The sequence below is a fragment of the Paramisgurnus dabryanus genome, chromosome 5 (assembly GCF_030506205.2).
Source record: "Paramisgurnus dabryanus chromosome 5, PD_genome_1.1, whole genome shotgun sequence".
NCBI lineage: Eukaryota > Metazoa > Chordata > Actinopteri > Cypriniformes > Cobitidae > Paramisgurnus > Paramisgurnus dabryanus.
Window position 1 is genome coordinate 37,717,314 of NC_133341.1, and position 20,568 is coordinate 37,737,881.

The following is a 20,568-nucleotide window of genomic DNA, read 5'->3' on the forward strand; positions in this document are numbered from 1 at the left end:
CATTACCACCTTGGGTGTGCATTATTTTCTAATAATTCAATGACCCATCCTCAATTACACTAGCATGCTTCAAATAATGCATCATTTATTAAATCACAAAGGAAAACAATCATGTTTCACATACAGAATAATATTTGAGAATATTCCAGAGGTACTTGTGCATCACATGAGTAAATTTAAGTTGTCATGAAAACACAATGACATACAACCAGGTCAGTCTCATAGAATAAGTGTTAAATGAAAGGTCAAAGGTTATCATTCATAGTGCAATGAACACCGAATGGCCGTGCATCCAGATTTTCATCTGAAAAACTTACATACAGTCATTAAAAGCTCCAGGTCAAGTGAATGTTTGCAGCATTTTTATTTGACAACAAAATAAACAACATTTGGAAAAAAAGATGAAGCTTGTGATAGCTTTACGTTATGTAGACAACAACAAAACTGAAAGTTCAGCTGAATTAAAGAAGTAAAACTGGGACATAAAAGAAGAGAAACCTGAAGCGTGTAACGAAATGCCCAGAGGGTGATGACTATAAACAAATCTGACAAATCTCTTTTTTGTTTCAAATAAACAAAAATTTTGAAAAGTTGTGCAGTTGTGTTTTTGTATGAATGACTGTATGGATTTTTTTTTACTGTAACATGCATAAAAAGGGCACAGACATCTTTATTGAAGAAATATCAAATACATTAGCTCTAACATATAAACTCCTTTGTTCAAAAGGTCATTAAACAGTTATTATAGTAGTGCTATCTGATTTACTAGGTACTGTAGAAACACATTTAAACACACAGTTAGCAGTGTGCATGTGACTGAAGAATGTGCAGGGTAGAAATTCATCTGAAATTGCATTAAATCTTGTTGTTTTAAACTAAATTGTGCTGCAAGATTAAGACATTTAAGTTCCCTGTTATAGGCAACTCAGTGATTTTTTTCCCAGTTTATTCCCAGCCTTGAAAATTCACAGATTTTTGCAACCCTAGACCTCAATGAATGTATCTACAGATGTCCATTTGACTTCTGCATGAGGTAGATGTTTAACGTGTGGAGCCCCAGTTGAACGTTCCCATTGAGATCAGAGTTTGACAGGCGCTGGATGACAGCCACACCGACTCCATGAGTCTAAAGTGAAGAAAACCCAGAGCGAAACCACACGCTATGTCCGTCAGGTGGTGTTGACCCAGCAGAACCCGGGACAGGCCCACCAGGAAGGCCCACAGAACCAGCAGGACACGCAGTGGGACGGCCAGCACCAGGTGGGACAGGAGAAACTTTGAGACCATGGCTGCTCTGCTGGCATGAGCCGCTGGAAATGAATACGAGTCCAAGACAACCCAGTCTAAAACACCTGGACTTATGTCCCACGGTCCTTTTCGTCTGACCAGTTTCTGCACTCCTGCCACAGTTAAGACGTCAAGAACCAGAGCTGGAAGTGAAGAACGTGAAACGAATGAGTTTTCACACACATTTGGCCCAATTCACATGTGATGTTGAACTCACCTATCAGCAGATTGATCAGAAGCTCCTGGCCAGCCAGTGTATTACTCTGCATGAGACACACCAGCGTTCCAAAGATCCACGTCATGCCGTGACCCGTCAGAGCCAGAAGAACGACCACAGATCGAACGCTGCCCCAAGAAGACGAGCTGTGGACGCAAACGCCCAGACGTTTGGAGAGGCAAATGTCAATGGCCAAGAGTGAGTTTATAGCGATTCCTTTGAAAGAGGGGTTCAGGAGCATGCAGTCTTCATCTGGCAGTCTTGGCGCTTCTCTGCGTTCCCTCGTGTTTTCGGGCTCTGGCGGGTTCTCGGGCTGGTGGTTCTGATGCGTCTTCCACTGGCAGGTCCTTCTCGATGGTCTGCCGTGACGCAGCGGTTGGTTCAGTGATAAGAATTCAGGTCGGCCCAGAACGCTGCCGCTTCGATCTTTTGATCTGGACAAGCTCGGGTTAAGAGGCATCGTATGGTTTGGTTGTTCCAAGCTGGCACACGACCAACCTTCAACGTTGAAATTCAGTAGAAAGAATGTTAGTTGTTTGTTCAACGTTGAAATGACGTTGAAACAACGTTTAATGCTAAACATAATATCAGTGTTGATTCAATTAGCAAAAACAATGCATATTTCAACCTTATTTCGCAAAGACCTTATTTCACCCATGTTGAAAATGAGACTTTGCAACATCAAAGTTAATTCAATCTGCAAAATAAAAAGGTAATTTAACGTTGAATCAACTTCGAAATGCCGGGCGGGTTCAGTATTGTCAAAACATTTAATGGATTTATTAGATAAATTCACACATCAGGGGCTTGTCTTGAATAAAATCAGATTCAAAAGAGTAGATCTGTGAACACAATGTGACACAAACCTTATAAGTCAATCATCTTATAGCCCTAACATCATAAGTAAGTTAACGTTTACAGATATCATTAAAATATACATAAATAAACTGAATTTGACTGTCGCAAAATAGGATTACCGTGGGGAACCCAAAAGACACCTCATAATAAAACATATGGTTTTAGTATTTATAATCAGCAACTTTAAATCAATAGTTTTATTAAGATTATGATTTACATATAATCTATTTATTTAATATAAATATATGAAAATCATACAGTTTATCAATTCTAATTCTGGCTTGATCAATCAAAGTTTGTACTGTGATTTACCTTAAAGCTGACTGGTTTAGTTATTGTCTTTAAAATTATGTAAAATTAACTCCACAAACTACAACCAAATCGTACAGTATATCATCATCATCTTCATTATTTCATTAATCATAAAATATACCAAAGGCCCACCTTAATCCATTGGCTATTTTCAACCGTTTCACAATCGCTGCTGTCAGAAGATTTTCCAAATATTAAGTGAAACACGAACAGGCAAACAGAAACGTTTTTAAAAGCTTTTGTTTAAGAAAAGACATTCATTGTATTTGCAGCTTGCGCTTTAGCGTTTTTGATCGCATTATTGTGAAGGCTTGGTTCATAAATATTAATCGTGTAACGCGACGCTCGCCCAGTTGGCCTCACTGATTGGCTGAAAGGTAGACGTTGCTAGGCCAAATCAGGTTCCGTGATTGGACGCTTCAGGAAAGACTACGAGGAACGTCACAATATGCAATGAATTTTAATGAGCACAGCCTTAACTTTAGTAGGATTCGTAATTTGGCAACATGAGCTGTCAAGGCGTTCTCCAAGGTGCTTAAACGAGGGTTTAATATGTTTTGGAATGTAATATTTTGAATATTGTTTTTATTTTAAACAATGGTTCCCCTAGTCAATACTTTATTTTCTGTTTGAGGCACAACCTCTGTCCTAGCGTTTGAATACCTTTACAAATACACACACAAGCACGCACGCACGCACGCGCGCGCGCACACACACACACACACACACACACACACACACACACACACACACACACACACACACGGAAATGACATCAGGGCGCAGTTGAAGGCGAGCTGCCGCGCGTGCTGGTGCGCCGCTCAGAGCGCTGCGGGACGGAGGCTGAGCGCGGCACCGCAGTGAGGATGAGGATGGATTTTATCTGCTGAAGTGTCGCTATGATGAAGACAGACGCCGGAATGATGAACTCTTCATCGGAACATCGATGTTCATGAGCGCGCGTGTGTTTTATTCATGTTTCATGTGTGACTCAGTCAAGGTGATGAAGTTGACCTGGATGCTGCGGAGACTCAAAGTGACACTGAAACCTACCGGACAAACTTAAAGAAGACGAAAACCGATGAGCATTTAAAAGATGATCTTATTCCTTCTGCGGATGGCGTTATTTTTATATAAGGCAAACAACTATTTTGTATAAATTAATTAATAGAGGTTTAGAGCACAATACAAGATCTATGCATGACAATGTCACTGTGAGCTGACAGAAGTAACCTTTCTAATTTAAATGTATTTCATTTAAACTCAACTTTATTCAAATGGCTCGCGTGATGCCAGAATTCATGGATGTGTGACGACACGAACACGCGCGTCTTATAAATGACGACAAGTTGACGAATGGCATTTTAATTTCTTTGCTTTTCTTTTATTATCAAACTGGGTGTAAGCTTAGTTGCAGTGTTCAGTGAGGGACAATATCTAGTGTGTGTTATTTTGAGGGACAGTGTTTAGTGTGTGTTATTTTTAGGGTGACTGTGTGAGTTATTTTGAGGGTTGATGTTCTGCTGCTCGCTGGTGTTGCTGGTGATGGGCTGCATCCAGAGTATCAGGTGTAAACCCAAGAGTTTTCGGGACAGTATCACGGTTCTGGAGGTGAACTCCTCCATCGACTCGAACCCCACCAGTATCGATGAGTCCTCCAGCGTGGTGCTGCGCTACCGGACGCCGCATTTCCGCGCTTCGGCTCGGGTCGTGGTGCCGCCGGTGGCCGGTAAAGAGAGCTGGACTGTCGGCTGGATTCAGGCGTGCAATCACATGGAGTTTTACAACAAATACGGATCCAAAGGAATGTAAGTGTAACGCTCTGCTGGACATTGTTCACATTACACTGGAAACATTTATATGGCATAATGTTTTGGGTTATGGTCAGTTTTGAGTTTTGGACAGTTTTTATGTTTTAGACTAGGAAAGTTTGGGTTACAGGTTTGGATAGATTTGTACAGTTTTGGGTTTTGGACATTTTTTGGACAGTTTGGGGTTGTTAGTTTTCTTCTGGGTTGTTTTAATATTGCATGTATCTGATGTTATTATAAGTAGACTTTGTTCTTATTTCGTTGATTTATTTGGTGTTCTGTCCTGCAGTTTAAAGGTTGAGACTCATGTGAGGATTGACTTTCATGTCTGTGCTGTGGTTGTTGAACATGTAGTGATATGATATAGTCTACATATACTAGCAGGTTTCAGTTGTCTTACTTCCTGTTGAAGAAACTAAACTTTGTCATACTTCCTGCGTGAATAAACCGTTGGGTTGCAAAAATGTTCATGCTGGTAAATTGATGACTGACAGCTCACCACTTCCTTGTGCATTGCAGCAGTGTTCACTTCTATAATATTCAGAGGATTCTAGATATTTCTTATAGTCTATATAATAAATTCTGTAATATATTACTGTAACAGCCATATTATGTTGTAAATGTCTGATACTGCCTACTTCCATACTGTATAGTAGGCGAAAAGCAGTAGGCGGGCCAAGTAGTATCTCTGAATTCATGGTATTCCAAAAACAGTAAGGGAAAAGTACCCGGATGACCTACATGTAGCCTACTACTTCCATCAAAATCCCAAAGTGTTCGTTTGATAGACACTTGCTATCCCGTGATGCCCCAGGAGAGGAGTTAACCAATGAAGAAGAAGGAGATTGCGTTGTTTTATCAAAAAATGTCCAAAAGTGGTAACGTGGCACTATTGCAAATGTTAGTACATATAATAAACAGCTGTCCCTTGTGTTTAAATTGTTCTTGTTTAACGTTATTTCAGTAAACGACTAACCTGTTATGATGACGCATATGTCACATGATGCAGCTGTGTTAGATGAGAAGTGATCCTCCCCACTTAGCCTGGTTTTCTCCTTTTTCACCTCTTGACCGCTGTCGCTGTGTTGGCGTTCTTACTGAGAGACTAGCTTAACTGATATTAGCTTAACTTCCTTAAGTAAAGTAAGTTAAAGGTGCTGTAGAATGTAAAACTGTATTTATCTGAGCATACATGAATAATAAGTTGTGTGCATGTTAATGACATATCATGAGACTCAAACATGATTGTTTCCCCCTTCTTATGTAAACCTCAAAAGACCGCTGAAAAACAGACCAATCACAACATAACACCAACTGTGACGTTACAGTCAAGATGTACACCCCAACATTAAATTATACATTAAATTAAGTACAATGTTGTTACAAAGATAAAAACAAAGTTGCTGAGTTAGCTCTATATGCTAGTTAATGCTACATGCTAGCGTTTAGAATGAATTTCTACTATTGACATTACAGTTATGTTTTGCAGGTCCATACTGAAAAATCCCAAACGTTACCACTCAGAAACGTCCATTAACAATCTCCAAACAATTGATTATTCCTCAAAATCTGATACAGACTCAAACATAAGATCTGTTTACACACACACAGAGCTACTGAAGGAGAAACAGCCAATCACAGCAGAGCTCAACATTATTATTCATGACCCTTTCAAATAAGGTAATAATAGACCATCCAAATCCTAGGGTTGTAAATAGACATGAAAAACTGACTCTGGATCATTTTTGCTCTTAATAAAGCCACAAACCTTCTGTGAAGATATCAGAGAACTACACTGCATTCTTTGGCATGTTTAATACTAGTATATATAGTTTGGAATGGAGTACAATTTAACCCATTATTTAAATAAGACTAACTCAGTGTAACTTCAAATACTCAATCCTAAACTATATTTAAAAATTGTTACGCTTTAGTTGTTTTTTGCTTTTCTGTGGTTTCTATTTCATATGAAGCTGCTTTGGTACGATGAACAATTGTTAAAAGCGATATAGAAATGTGTGTTATCTACAGACTGCAGGTGAGATAAAACCACACTAAACCTTCACTTAATCCTGCAAAATATGACATAAAAGCACAGAAATAATAGTTTAGTGATGTTAAACGTGTTCTCATCACTCGTCATCTGACAGCTCATTTATTTTCACTTCCTTTATCATCATTACTTCCACTTTTTAACCAGGACAAACGTATTTTACACTTGTGTAATTCCTCTGTCATCTCAGGCATTTATTAAAATATTAGTTAGACAGCATCATAAATCTATTAGTTTAATATTCATTCATGCAGATAGTTTAAAGAATTGAGTGATGTGTGAAGTTTCGGTGTTTTCCGGCTGTTATGGTCTGATAAGCAGATATTCACACACGCAGGATGAAAACATCTCTCTTATGTTGTGAACGTCCCTCCCAGTATCTCATGCTGTTATTTTGACTTTATTCTCTTTTTCTAGAATTCAACGCCTGAATCATTTCCTGTTGTTCTGACAGAGATGTGAGCGTTTAACCGCATCATGTCACTTAATGCTGATCATTTCCTTTGATAGTAAAAATGAAGTTTTGTCTTTAGTGATTTGTTTGCTTTATGAGTAAACATACTTGATGTTTGTGTCTCACACATTCACAAGATGAATCTGATCTTGAGAGTTGAGTTATATGCAGAAGTGATAACTCGACTTTAAAGGTGCCAAAGAATGCATCCTAATAATAATAATAATCTGTTAAATAATCTGTGTGTCTGTCCTGCAGCATCATGACCATTAACACAAGCTGTTACCCATGATGCTCTTCTGCTGATGTGTGAGTTCTGGGAGAAAGGTCAGGGTTTTCCTACTATCAGAAAATCGATCAATAAACACTCACTGTTGGTCTACTGTGTCACGATGAAGGTCACTGACAGGTTTTCGAGAGCTTGAAGGGACGGCATGGCCAGAAAGAGTCGTTCAGTAATAAAGCAGCGGTCAGATGATGTTGTTGTTGCTTCATCTTTATAAAAGGGTGCTTTTATTTTCCATCCGGAGGCCGCTATGTCTGTGCTATGTTTAAACTCTGCATCTCTTGCCTTTGGCATCTGACGTTCCCTTTTTATCTTCAGCTTATCACGTTCGTTCAGGGTTTATTCTCATGCACTCTCACATCTCCCACAGGTCCAGCTGGGAACTCCCGGGTCTGCGAGACGGAACGATTCGAGCCATCAGCGACTCGGACGGAGTCAACTACCCGTGGTACGGCAACACGACGGAGACCTGCACGGTGGTGGGCCCTACCAAGAAGGACACCAAGTTCACCGTCAGCATGAACGATAACTTTTACCCCAGCGTGACGTGGGGCGTCCCCGTGAGCGACGGTAACGTGCCCATGCTGAGCAGCATCTGGAGGGACCAGAGCTTCACCACGTGGCTGGTGGCCATGAATCGTGCGTCCGGCGAGATCCTGGTGCTGCAGACGGTGCGCTGGCGCATGCGTTTACACATCGAGGTCGATCCGGACAAACCGCTGGGCCGGAGGGCTAAGCTGCGTGAGCCCGTAGCCCAGGAACAACCGCAGATCCTGGGCAAGAACGAACCCATCCCGCCCGACGCTTTGGTCAAACCCAACGCCAACGACGCTCAGGTCCTGATGTGGCGGCCCAGGACGGGTGAGGCCGTGGTGGTCATCCCTCCCAAACACTGATCCACTTCATGACAGATCAAAACGAACCGCTCTACCTGCAAATCACTGTGCTAAATCACGTCTTCGCACAAAGAGAGATGTCGATGCTTTTTGACGTTTTTTCTTCTTTAGCTTTTAAGAAAATCGCTTCTGAGCCACTTAGTGTTACTGGAATACACGTGCGCGCTTTTAAAGCGAGTCACATTTATATTAAATAGGAAAATGTCACTTTCTGGACCTGTGAGACATTTGATCCCCACTGCCTTAAGTTTACATTGCTTTCCACTGCAAACGTTTAGCCTTAAAGTGCGATGGATGAAGTAAACCTCACACATCCGACCAATCAAGAGCTGAGATTTGTGTTCCAATCGTTTCTGTCTGATTGTTTGATGACCGAATGAAATTGAATTGCTATTATGCATACAGTATTTTAAGCAAAAGCTTCATGTGTTTTAGCTGCAAATAGATATTTGTTTGTCAAGCAGCCATTGATGGCCGTGTGATGTATTTTACAAGATTCAAACACTGAAAGAATATATTTTCTAGTACATGTTGTGTGATGTGTTTAATGCTTGTTGAAATGAATGCAATTATGAATGAATGAATGAATGAATGATGTCATTATTCGTTTGACTTTCTCACACACCGAGTAAAACATCAGAAACACAACACCCAAATATTTCAGTGATTTGTAGATTGATGTGATGTGGATGAATCTCATATATCACACTGGACCTTTAGCATTATGACATTTATATCACATAACAACATTCAACACAAGGGCACAATCCTAAATAATACTGAAGTTGAATTGTGTTGGTTTGTATGCAGATATGAGAAGTGAGACTGAACCCAGCAAGCAATTTTGACTAAAATAAGTCTAATAGATGTCTTACTATAGCCCAAAAATAGACAATGCATATTAGCAAATGTAAAAGAAATGAAAGCAAACACCTTGAACATCTGTTGAGTTTGCTTACATGATGAAATATCAGACATTTTGAGGTTATTTATGCAGAAACAACCAAATTCAAGGTTATTAAGGGTAGAAGTGGGTTACTCATAGCTGGATTATATTGGGTCTATAGTTAGCCGTCATTTCACTGTCTCGGTTATTGCTTGCTGTAAAGTGTTGAATGTTGTGATGTGTAACACAATCTGTTTGTGTAGACGCTGTTAAAGCCGCAGTCATTAAACTTCAGATTCACATACAGCGTGCCAAATATAACGTAAAGATAACATGCACTGAGCCGAGCGAGGACATACGGCAGCACTGTTTAATGAGGTTTATTTATTACTTTTAGTTTATAAATTCATATGCAATTCTGAGGTGAAGTGTGTGTGAGAGACCACAGATATAATAACAGCTGATCTTCAGTCCATCATCAAAACATCAAATCACTTCATAATGTAAGAAATGATAAAGCACCGGATTGATAAAGTGCCAGTTTACTGTAGTCGCTGATGGATTACATGAGCATTTGGCCTAAAATGTCGTTTAGTATTTTACAGCCGTTTTCATGCTGCAGGCAACATGAAATATATGACATTTTCTATTCTGATATCTAAAGTTTTGATAAACTACATAAAGATATAATTATAAATTCAGCTCATACAGCCAGTGTTTGTGTGTGAAACGCTTTCCTTTCATTAAAGGGGCTATTATAAATGATTCTGATATTTATTTTGCTTTCTTTAGTAGCTTCATCCTTGACAATAATACTTGAATTAGTGTGTAACACTTTAAACTGTGAAATGATTTTCATGAAGAAATAAAACTGTGAAATTCTTTGAGAGTTCTGTTGTTGATTAAAGCCGAATATGTGAAGTGTTTTTGAAAACTTTCATTTTTGAAGTGTGTGTTAAATCTCATTATAAACGGCCGGTGAGTTTGTGTTTAATGTTATGTGCATTCATTCACTTCACCGTCATCCATCATGTGTTCAGTTTCTGTGAAAAGTCTGGGAAAATCAGCAGCACGTTAAAGGGGACATTTCACAAAACTTTTTAAGATGTCAAATAAATCTTTGGTGTCCCCAGAGTACATATGTGAAGTTTTAGCTCAAATTAACATATAGATAATTTATTATGACATGTTAAAAATCTCACTTTGTAGGTGTGAGCAAAAATGTGCTGTTTGTGGGTGGTCCTTTAAAATGCTAATGAGCTGATAAAGCAAACACTGATCACCATAATGGTGTTTTGATTAAATTAAAACTAAATTGTGCTGTCAATTATTCTTTCTCTCTCTACTAAATGGCAGTGCATTAAGGGCGGTATTATTATAATAAGATCCCCTTCTGACATCACTAGGGGAGTCAAATTTCAATGAGCTATTTTTTCACATGCTTCCAGAGAATGGTTTACCAAAACTAAGTTACTGGGTTGATCTTTATCACAATTTCTAGGATGACAGAAGCACTGGGGACTCAATTATAGCAATTACACATGGAAAAAGTCTGATTTTCATCATATGTCCCCTTTAAACCAAAGTTTCTGGAGTGTCTGCTGGTTTTGATGTACTGCACATGTTTTCTCCAACAAACTGAATTGGATTTAAATTCATTTAATAATCGAGTGTTGTGTCTGGATGAAGAAGAGGCTTTAAATAAATCAGTCAAGAGAATCAAGCTCATGGATTAACAGGGTTCATCCATTCAGTGCCATGATGAAAAAATGAGCTGCTGCTCTCAGACAGAAAATTCAATCGAGATTTATGTTGTTTAAATATCTCATCCGGTTCATATCTGAATCTCCACATCATCACTGCCTGCAATAATCCTGAAGTTTTACTGTAATGTTGGGGTTTTCAGTGTTGTTTACTGGTCCAAGTCAAATATAAACAGGGTTTATACTAAGCACTTCTTTCAAGTGTCCTTATCTGGAAACAGAAAGATGACCTGATGTACATCACAGTAATGTCATGAACTTTAGTGTCAAAGGTCAATGAACCTCTCGTCACCGTCACGTTCAGCACATTTCTGATGCTTAAGATCAATTTAAACTCCAGCATCACAACATTATCAAAACTTGAAAATCAAACTAAAGTCTGAATGTGAAACTATAAGTCGGTTCTAGTTTGTTAAGCCTGGATGAAAGTTTATGATCATGATTGACATTATGATTTTACTATAAGTCTGATGGATGTGCTGTTGTGTATCATTTATATGAAGAGCATCAGTAAGCACTTAAATGTGTTGAAAGGTGTTTGAGATATGTGAACATTCCTGTGACGTCTGATAAAAGCTCAAGTGATGGTGACGGGAAACAAGCGTCAGTCTCATATCACGGATACTCAATGGGGTGAGCGGGACACAAACTAACACAGGGTTAACAGTAACTAAGCATATTTCTACATGCCAATCAATCTGTGCTTCTGGGCCTTTTCTCTTACTGTCAGAAGATCTTCTGTGAATTTGTGAAAAGTTTTGATGTGTTTTTGTTAAGATATTGAATAAAGAGTGTTTTTGAGGTAAATTTCTTCATCTTATATTTTTTTATTTCTGAGTTGTGTGTGTAAGTCACCAAATCCAACCTTATATTATTTTAATCTCTGTCTTGTTAAAACATAACATCATTTTGAAACATGTCAGCAACTCCTAGTAACTGATAGCGGAGATTGAAAACATTTTTACACAGCGGGGTAAGTTGTCACAAATTAAACCTCAGGCATACAATGATAATGAAATTAAAACAATGTAAATACTATTTATCAAAATGATAACTGTTAATACAATATCAGGAAAAAAAACTCAATATTATGATTTTTTTATATGCACTGCTGCATAAAAGACAGATGGTTAGATGAAGGATGATGGATGGATGAATGTGTGGATATCTATCTATTATAGGCAGATATAGAAACAATATCCACCTTTAGTATATAGACAGAATTTGATTGAATTATTTGTGTTTAAACTTAATTTTCTAGCAGGTGTTACAACAAAGCCTCTGTTTGTTACAATGAACCCCACCTATGGGGTAACGTTTGCACTCCTGTCACTTTCGGTGTAATTGTATGATAACAAACAAACTTTAAGTGTTCATTTGTAGCAGAGATGTGTGTGTTGATTGTGTTAATCTAAATGAATCTGACTTAAATGGTTTTTAAAGATAGAGACAAATCCAAAAAGTGTTAGTTTGTGCCCCACTCTCCTCTACTGAACTATCTGATCAGGTTTGGGAATTTAAGCAATTGTTTTATATCAGTTTAAAGCAATCACGTGTTCAGATGTTTGTGATAATACAGAATCAGAGCAATGATGAATAACAGATCAATTAAACAGATGAACATCATTTATAATCACAGCAGCATTTCATTAAAACACAACACAGGACAACTTTCACATGACAGCGTTTCAGTTTATTTTCAATCTTGCAGATTAAAACAGAACAGAGTCAGAAAGGATAAAAGATGTCAAAACCTCTGAGTCATATTTCAACATAAACCTGGAAATACAAAATAAAATCAATCATTTTCAATGTCTCTCTGGGTAAAATGTCAATGGGAAAAATCATTAACTTCTCCAACTGTTGAACGTCTGAGCTGGAGACCTGAAATACAGAAAACAATGAGAGCAAAGACATCAGTACAGACAACACATCCTCATGAAAATCTGATTCACTTTCAGTATTAGATTGTGTAGGGCATGCAGATCAGATCAGATCAGATGATGTCTGTAATTCTGCTTTATAACAACTCAGAAAGACAAACATCAGAAATATTCTTTATAAAACAACCCAGCAGAACAGAAGAGGAGTCCTAAGATAAGAGGAGATGATATTGTGCTGTTATCTGTTAACCATCAGAGAAATTCATGACTTATTAAAATCCTCAGCTTTGTTAAAGTCCAACGGTTTAATAATCGCTGCGGTTTAACATTCATTGAGTTTTAGCAGAACTGGTCTCGGTTTTCCTGCCTATGAACCTCACCATTAGTCTGCCACTGCTTTCATTCAGCGACATCATGATCATGTGTTTCTGTGTGATAAATCAAAACTCAAATCAAAAGACCTTTACAAACATCCCATTTCTTCTTGTTTTAACACGACATGAATGATTTAGGTTTGAGGTGCACATTAATGTTGCTGTTTAGTTTTGAAACTCACATTATTTCTATTTCACTTAACAATAATGCTTTGATTTATTTCTTAATGATAAAACACCTGCTGTGCTCACTGCTATCAACTTCATATCAACACAACAGACAATATAAACACTTACTGGTTTGTGTTTGTGTTCCCAAAACCTCCGAAACCTACGATCACAAATCAGAAAGAAAAGATTTGAGTCAGATTACGATTCATAAATTCATCTTAAAGTTTAAAGTGAACGCTGTAATCTCACCTGCAGATGAGCCGAAAGCAGAGAATCCAGAGGCCGGAGGAGCACCAAACCCTGATGGCGGCGGCTGCTGCTGCTGTTGCTGCTGTGCCAAACTCCCAAATGATGGAGCAGAACTCTGATTGGCTAGACTGCCGAATGAGGACGAACTAGGAGGAGAGGCGAACCTGCACAGAAAACAAACAAAGTGTGCATGAATAATCTCAGCAATGTTTCTATCAATACAAAAACAAAACAAAAGAGACGTCCACTGTATCACAGACTCTATGACACACAGTTTATTTTAGTGAGCTATGCAGACTGACCACAGGTGGACACACACACACACACACACACACACACACACACACACACACACACACACACACACACACACACACACACACACACACACACACACACACACACACACACACACACACACACACACACACACACACACACACACACACACACAATTAACATTAAGAACAGGATTACATTACAGAAGACAACTGAATCCCTGAACCTAACACAAAAATAACCAAACCTCTGACCTCTACACAGACACACAACATACACACACAGACACCAACAGCATTGCAAAATCACTAGCCTGCCGTCCCATGACTATTGTGGCTTCTAGTCGGGGCTACCAAAATGTATCTCGGGCCGTCTTAGGGAGGAAAAATATCTTTTAATGCTTTTGCATTCTTGGGTAATGATATTGTACACAATTCGTGCATCGGGCATTGAAATTTCATTTCATTTACTTTCCCTTTCCTTTCACGAGGACTCAAACTGTACAGGGAGCGCACATTACTGATTTGTCATTGATGCTCTGATACTAACTCCAGGCAAAATCATGCTGCTCCACTACACACTACACATACTCTGATGAACACACACACACACACACGCACACAACACAACCCTGAGATAATCTGTGTATAATCTAGAATCTCCAGCAGCACATCAAACTCTCACGTGATCTAAAGCTCGACATGAAAATCAAAATAATCCAACATTTGATTTAATCTCACATCTGTCCACACATCACTCAAGATCTGATGAATGAAACACTGACTGCACTGATCTCAGTACAGCTGTTATCTTCAACATCAGATTTGAGTGACAGGTGTCAGATCAATCATCAGATTCACCTCTGGATTATTTTAACCCATCAGATTTACCTCATCAATGACATCACACAATAGAAATGATGTCGTGATGCACACAATCCCATGATTTGTCAGAATCTCAACATTTCTCTTTATTCATCCAATTATTCATTACAGTTAATATCACTAATATACAGCTTAAAAACATCTGATTTGCATATTTGCTATTTGATTAGAATTGTTTATAGTGTTAGTTTCACTCATTTACACCTCAGACATGATTAATAATGGATCTTTAAGATATAATCATTCTTAGTATTATAAACTAATTATATACACACATATTATACATACATACATAAATATTAGTTAGAGATAGCCACTGTGATCTAATGGGGCGTACACACAAGAAGCGTATTTAACTATTTGCATAGACACAAACTCGCGCAAGGCGATTGCCACAAACACGCACTATTTAGCATAAACGCAAAGTTGAAAATATTCAACTCAAGCTGAAAATTCACATGACACAAAGTTAAATCCTGTGAGTAACTTAAAGTGAGAAATGTGATGCTTTCTGTTTTGGGTGTGCGCAGCATAATGGGGTGTACACATCTATACATCAAACGCAAATTAAATGATTGGCGCAAGTAGATTACATTTTTTGAATGATTTTCTATGGGCATTGAGCGTTACGTACGCTGTTTATGCACGCCGACGCCTTGCATTTTTTGCTGCCTGCCACAGCACACGTTTTTGAAGGAGTGCAAAAAGAGGGAAGGCGCCTGACATCATACGAGTTTTCCATCACCCAATCGAATGAGAGGAGAGGCGGAGCTTCTGTTGTGTTGAAGGAAGTGTACAGTCACTGTCTCCTGTGTGTTTGTGCAGCTCTCACCCTACATCAAGGTCAGTGTCCTCTTTTTAAAGTTTCTGATAATATTAACAGCAAAAGAGCGCTCATGCTTAAATATTTGATTGACAGGACTGCTGCCTCAGTGATTGCTTAGCAACATAAAAAACGGCAGCGCACTGCTCTTTTTTTTAAAGTGACAAAGCCCATAAAGGGTGTCGCACACCAGACGAGAAGCGGTGCGTCGTGCCATTTATCTATAAACACAACACATTATTTTCTATGAATGTATGCACACCGGAGGCGCCTAACAGCGGCTGTCCGCTGTGACTCTGCTCAAATCCCTGTGGCGTCACTCACGTAGTTTAACATTAAATTACATCATATTTGTTACACACGTTTTAATGATCCAGTGATATTTTAAAGAAGCTCACCCAAAACCGCCCATATTGGCAGCTGCTGTGCCCTCTCCAAAGACTTTCCCTGAAGAGGTGGAGCCTAATGGACTGCTGAAGGAAGGGGCGGAGCCGAAACTGGACGGACCTCCAAATGCCGGTGAGCCGCCGAAGGTAGGAGGACTGCCAAACACGGGAGCACTTCCAAACCCTTCTGAGAAACACACATCAGACGTGTGGGCAGTGTGTTAAAGATCAGAAGAGAAAACACACGAGAGTGAAATTACAGCAGACTGATGATGTTAATAATTCATTGACTTCATGTAACTAAAGGACACTTTCAGAATAACTAACATCAACTCAGACGCTTCACAGCAGAAGATATGATAACAGGGAACAACAACCATCACCATCATCACTTTAATGTGAGATTTATTCACATTTATTCACCTGACCTATCTCTGAGATGCTGTGAGCCTGATAATGAAGTGCACACCGCAAGTTAATTATAAAATAAATGCATTAAATGAATAAAAAAAGGCCAATAAGCGGCTGTTTAAATTGTAGTCTTGAAATCAGTGGAAGCTTGGACCTGGAAACATCATTCCTTACGTCAAAACTTAACAAGTGGATTACGTAAGGGATAATGTAGAGGCAGCCGGTAGTTATTGGGAAATAAGCCCCGACAGTGTGATCAGGACCCGACGCGAAGCGGAGGGTCTTGTATCACACTGAAGGGGCTTATTTCCCGATAACTACCAGCTGACTCTACATTATCCCGCTTATTACACGGCTACTTGTCACATAAGAAAAAAAACTGGACATGAATATGAATTTGAAACATTTTATTGGCATATTTGTTTTAAATTAACATTTTTATCCTTCCGCGAAACTTTGCACAGATGCATAAAATGATCGTAATACCTTATTAAGATCCTCTGCTTCATACTTGTCTGTCTCCATTTTTTTCTCTTTTAGCCAGTCTTTGAGAAGTTTTAATGCCCATTCTGTATTTTTTTGTGTGTTGGCTTCGTAGCTGTCATGCTCTATTTTGTCAAGTTCAGTCTCAGTAAGCTCTCTGTGTCTTGTCGTGGTTGTCGAGTGTTTGTCACAAGATGGCGCCAAACAGACAGTAATCTTTATTGATCTTTATTGGCGCGGAGCGATTTTACTCGTGCAAGTAATACCGGCTATGCGTTATTATTTTGGAGCGGTTATTATTTGTAAAGAACGAACCTGCAAATGTCTCAACTGACCAATCAGAATCAAGCATTCCAGAGAGCCGTGTAATAAATTTTGATAATTGTGACAAACAAAATGACTTGGACAAAAAATATAACATTCCCTGACTTGTCTGGAATAAACCTTTAATAATTCCATGATATTCCAGAAATGTCATGACCCATGGGAATCCTGCATATAGCCCAAGACCTCACGATGTGTTTTTATACTACAGCATTTAAAAAGGACAGAAAATACACAAATGAAGCATATAATGGAAATCACACCTCCATTAAAAAGAGCCAATCGTTAAAGATGTGATTTTAAAGATGTAGATAGATGTTAATATAGTGCCGCCAAAGCACATTCTATTATAACCTCAATTGTAATATTTATTTATTCCATATGTTTTATATTAGCTTGGCTTTTTTATGCATGTTAACCATTTAAACAATAATAAAACATATCAACAAGTAAAAGAATAAAGATGAGTAAACTGATTATATTCCAGATGATTTTATCCACAGGGTTTAGCGCTTGCTCAATGAAAGGTTGGAGACTCCTGCTGTAATATAGACAAAGCAAACACACAGTCTCTGTTTCTCTGTGTGCTGCAGTGACTTTACTTCAAGTCTTAATCTGATACCCTAAAATGTCTGACCTTGTTTTGTAGGTGTTGAGAATGAACCAAAGCCCTGTTGGGCCACAGATCCGGCACCGGTACTGAACGCTCCACTGGGTTTCTGTTCACCAAATGAACTCGAACCAAAACCTTTATTGCTCCCAAACAGACCGGCAGAACCTGAAGGAGAGACATGAGATGAGATCTTCATTACGTTCAGACACACATCCATCATTTACTACAGCCGTAGATTCACACCTGTATTGACAGCCTGACCAAAGCCTCCTGTATTTGTTGACCCAAATGGGTTTTTGTTGGCGGCGTCTTCACTGGGTTTGCCACCGAGACCGCTGAAGAATCCAGATCCAGATGATGCGTTTCCTCCAGCTGAACCAAACAAACCTCCACCAGACTGAGCCTGATAGATCAAGAAACATAAATCACACGCTCATCCAGATGAAGATGAAACAAACATTATGTTCTGTTAAACAGGATTCCCAATCCAAGTCAAATTCACAGACTTTTCCACGACTTTCAGCTGAATTTCCATCACCTATGTCTGGTTATTCCTTACGTCAGAAGTTAGAATGCGTGCACACCAAAGCTTTTACGCCCACGACATGTTTTCAATTGTTTCCAATGGAAGCGCAGCATTTTTCAAAACAGAAAAGTCGGTGCTCGACGGTTTTTACGCGCTCAGTGTTGAGAGTTGAAAGAGATTCAACTTTGGGTGAAAATCTCTGCTTGTCAATGTCAGTTCTCAAATGGCCTTCCAATCACAGTGAAGGAGGGTCAGGACAAGTATCACAACAACCAACCGGCTCACAACTTAAGGATCACAGCTACCAAAGCGCTCCGGTGAAAAAACTGCTGGCATTCGGCGTCCTCCAGGCGTTTTCAACTGCGTAAAAGCTTTGGTGGGTGTGTCCTGCCCCTTAACAAGTGCATTACATTTGAATAAATGGAAACTAACATTTAAAGCAACAAACAAAAATCCCTGATATTCCACGATTTGGTCAAAAATATCTCATATAAAATTCCCTGACTTTCAATGTCTGGAAAAGCACTTTTAAAATTCCATGATATTCCATAAATTCCATGACCCGTTGGGGAACCCTGGTTTAAGGTGAATTAAGAGAGATCTTAACTGGATTATTGATTTAAAATCTAAACCACAGATTATCTTTATCTCATCTGATCTGATCAAACCTCACATCTACATTATAATATCAGTGATATGAAGTTTTAACAGACATGAAGATCAATGAAAAATCAAACATACCTGACCGAAAACACCAGAACCACTGGACTGCTGACCAAACACTGATGATGGAGCCGCTGTACTACTGCCAAACACTGAGAGAGAGAAAGAAAGAAAGAGATTACTAAATAATAAACAAACTTAATAACTGTGTGTCGAGCAGATTAACGGTATGATGAAACAACATCTTAGTTAACTTGACTTTAAATGTGGTTTAAAATAGTAGGTTGAATGGACTAGCAATAACAAGTTGTTGTTTTATGTTAGATTTTATGTTATGTGCACCATACACACACACACACACACACACACACACACACACACACACACACACACACACACACACACACACACACACACACACACACACTTATGCTGCAATGGATTAGCTGTGATTAGTTGTGTTATGCATCCCTTTATTTAAGTATATTATTTTACATAAACTCCAGAAGTAATGTCACTAATATCTGTAATAATTAATGATATAAACCAGTCCAGCTCTGAGCTGTGTGTTTTATGTTAAACTTTAAGATTGTAATGAAATTCATCATCATCACAGACAGAGGTGAACCTGACCTTACATTCCTATCATTTCACTCCATACATTCTTCAGTAATCGGTGTCCTTTAAATAAAGTCAACAGGTGTGAAGAGTTCAACTACACTTCAGCTGTTTATAATGCTTGCTGTCCACTTAAAGGAACTCCAAGAATTCACTGGGATGAGAAAAATCCTGACACACACCCACTGATACACATCAGAAAATAACACAACACCTGCTGACACACAATCACTCTCATCATAACACACATTACTGCTCTCGTATACATTACAAATAAAAAGAATCAAATAAAAACATTTAGGAATCTCTTCTGAGAAAATTATTATACTCTTTAGAAGAACCTCCTACACTTTAATAATAAATAAATAAAGTCATCTGAAACATAACTATAATATCTAGTGTTTAGATCTGAGGTAGGTTAGTTATTATAAACATGATAGTCACAGATGTTATTATGAATCTATCTATAGTCAAGCAATAAACGCTGTGAAGCTGTGATTTAAAAATTTAAATGCAGCTCAACCATTGACTGGTACTACACCTTGTATAAAATTTATTTAAGTTTTAATTATTTAGATTTTTTTTCTTACATTTCAATCCTAATATTCTTAAAATTAAAAGTTGTGTTCTTAGAAAGGATGTCCAAGCATTAGGGTTGTGACAATTAATCGGGCAAATGCGCGTTTTCTCAATGAATGAAATGCCGCCACATCCAAAAGCCAGAGGGCGCTCTCGTGCAGAAACTCCATTTGTGCCACAGAAGAAGTAGCATTACAAACGCTATTCCAGGAAATGTCTAGAGGCATATTTATATCGCTGTTCTTCAGATTGTTTAAGGTATTTTCATGATGATAAAGAATATTTTGAATGATTGTGTTTGACGAGTGTTGCTTTTTAAATGCACGTTATAAACGAGTCAAACTCGCAGTGATTTTACATTGATAAGGACTTCCTACTGATCTCGGAGCTGTAGTACACGCACAAGCTGTGCATGAAACACTGAATCGGAGCCTTACGATTCAGAATCGATTTAAGACAGGTCTTTTTAATGGGAACGA

The 20,568-nt window shown here is 38.6% G+C and overlaps 3 protein-coding genes across 8 annotated transcripts in view; 1 reads left to right on the forward strand and 2 right to left on the reverse strand.

Moving 5' to 3' along the window:
- Positions 1–68: 68 nt before the first annotated feature.
- LOC135774136 (inactive phospholipid phosphatase 7) lies at positions 69–2,989 on the reverse strand. 4 transcript variants are annotated; one of them, XM_065284035.1, is made up of 4 exons: positions 2,807–2,989; positions 2,149–2,201; positions 1,505–2,002; positions 69–1,430 (listed from the first exon to the last, which is right to left on the reverse strand). In XM_065284035.1, the coding sequence occupies exons 3-4, from the start codon at positions 1,962–1,964 to the stop codon at positions 1,042–1,044; spliced, it is 849 nt and encodes a 282-aa protein (XP_065140107.1). In that variant the 5' UTR covers positions 1,965–2,002; positions 2,149–2,201; positions 2,807–2,989; the 3' UTR covers positions 69–1,041. The 4 variants fall into 4 exon arrangements, with proteins under 4 accessions (XP_065140107.1, XP_065140106.1, XP_065140105.1 ...); XM_065284034.1 differs by having other exon boundaries at positions 2,133–2,201; XM_065284033.1 differs by lacking the exon at positions 2,149–2,201.
- Positions 2,990–3,430: 441 nt separating this feature from the next.
- Positions 3,431–9,942, forward strand: fam78ab (family with sequence similarity 78 member Ab). Its single transcript, XM_065284036.1, has 2 exons — positions 3,431–4,482; positions 7,649–9,942. The coding sequence occupies exons 1-2, from the start codon at positions 4,190–4,192 to the stop codon at positions 8,172–8,174; spliced, it is 819 nt and encodes a 272-aa protein (XP_065140108.1). The 5' UTR covers positions 3,431–4,189; the 3' UTR covers positions 8,175–9,942.
- A 2,552-nt stretch (positions 9,943–12,494) lies between these two features.
- nup214 (nucleoporin 214) overlaps positions 12,495–20,568 on the reverse strand; it is a 35,660-nt gene continuing 27,586 nt past the window's right edge. Inside the window, exons 30-37 of one of the 3 annotated variants that reach the window (XM_065284004.1) lie at positions 18,971–19,044; positions 17,947–18,106; positions 17,728–17,868; positions 15,885–16,059; positions 13,501–13,664; positions 13,378–13,411; positions 13,087–13,134; positions 12,495–12,707 (exon numbers count right to left, since the gene is read on the reverse strand). In XM_065284004.1, the coding sequence (XP_065140076.1) occupies positions 13,125–13,134; positions 13,378–13,411; positions 13,501–13,664; positions 15,885–16,059; positions 17,728–17,868; positions 17,947–18,106; positions 18,971–19,044 (758 nt within the window). In that variant the 3' untranslated portion in view covers positions 12,495–12,707; positions 13,087–13,124. The remainder of the gene's footprint in view (positions 12,708–13,086; positions 13,135–13,377; positions 13,412–13,500; positions 13,665–15,884; positions 16,060–17,727; positions 17,869–17,946; positions 18,107–18,970; positions 19,045–20,568) is intronic. The other 2 variants (XM_065284003.1, XM_065284002.1) reach the window with 2 other exon arrangements.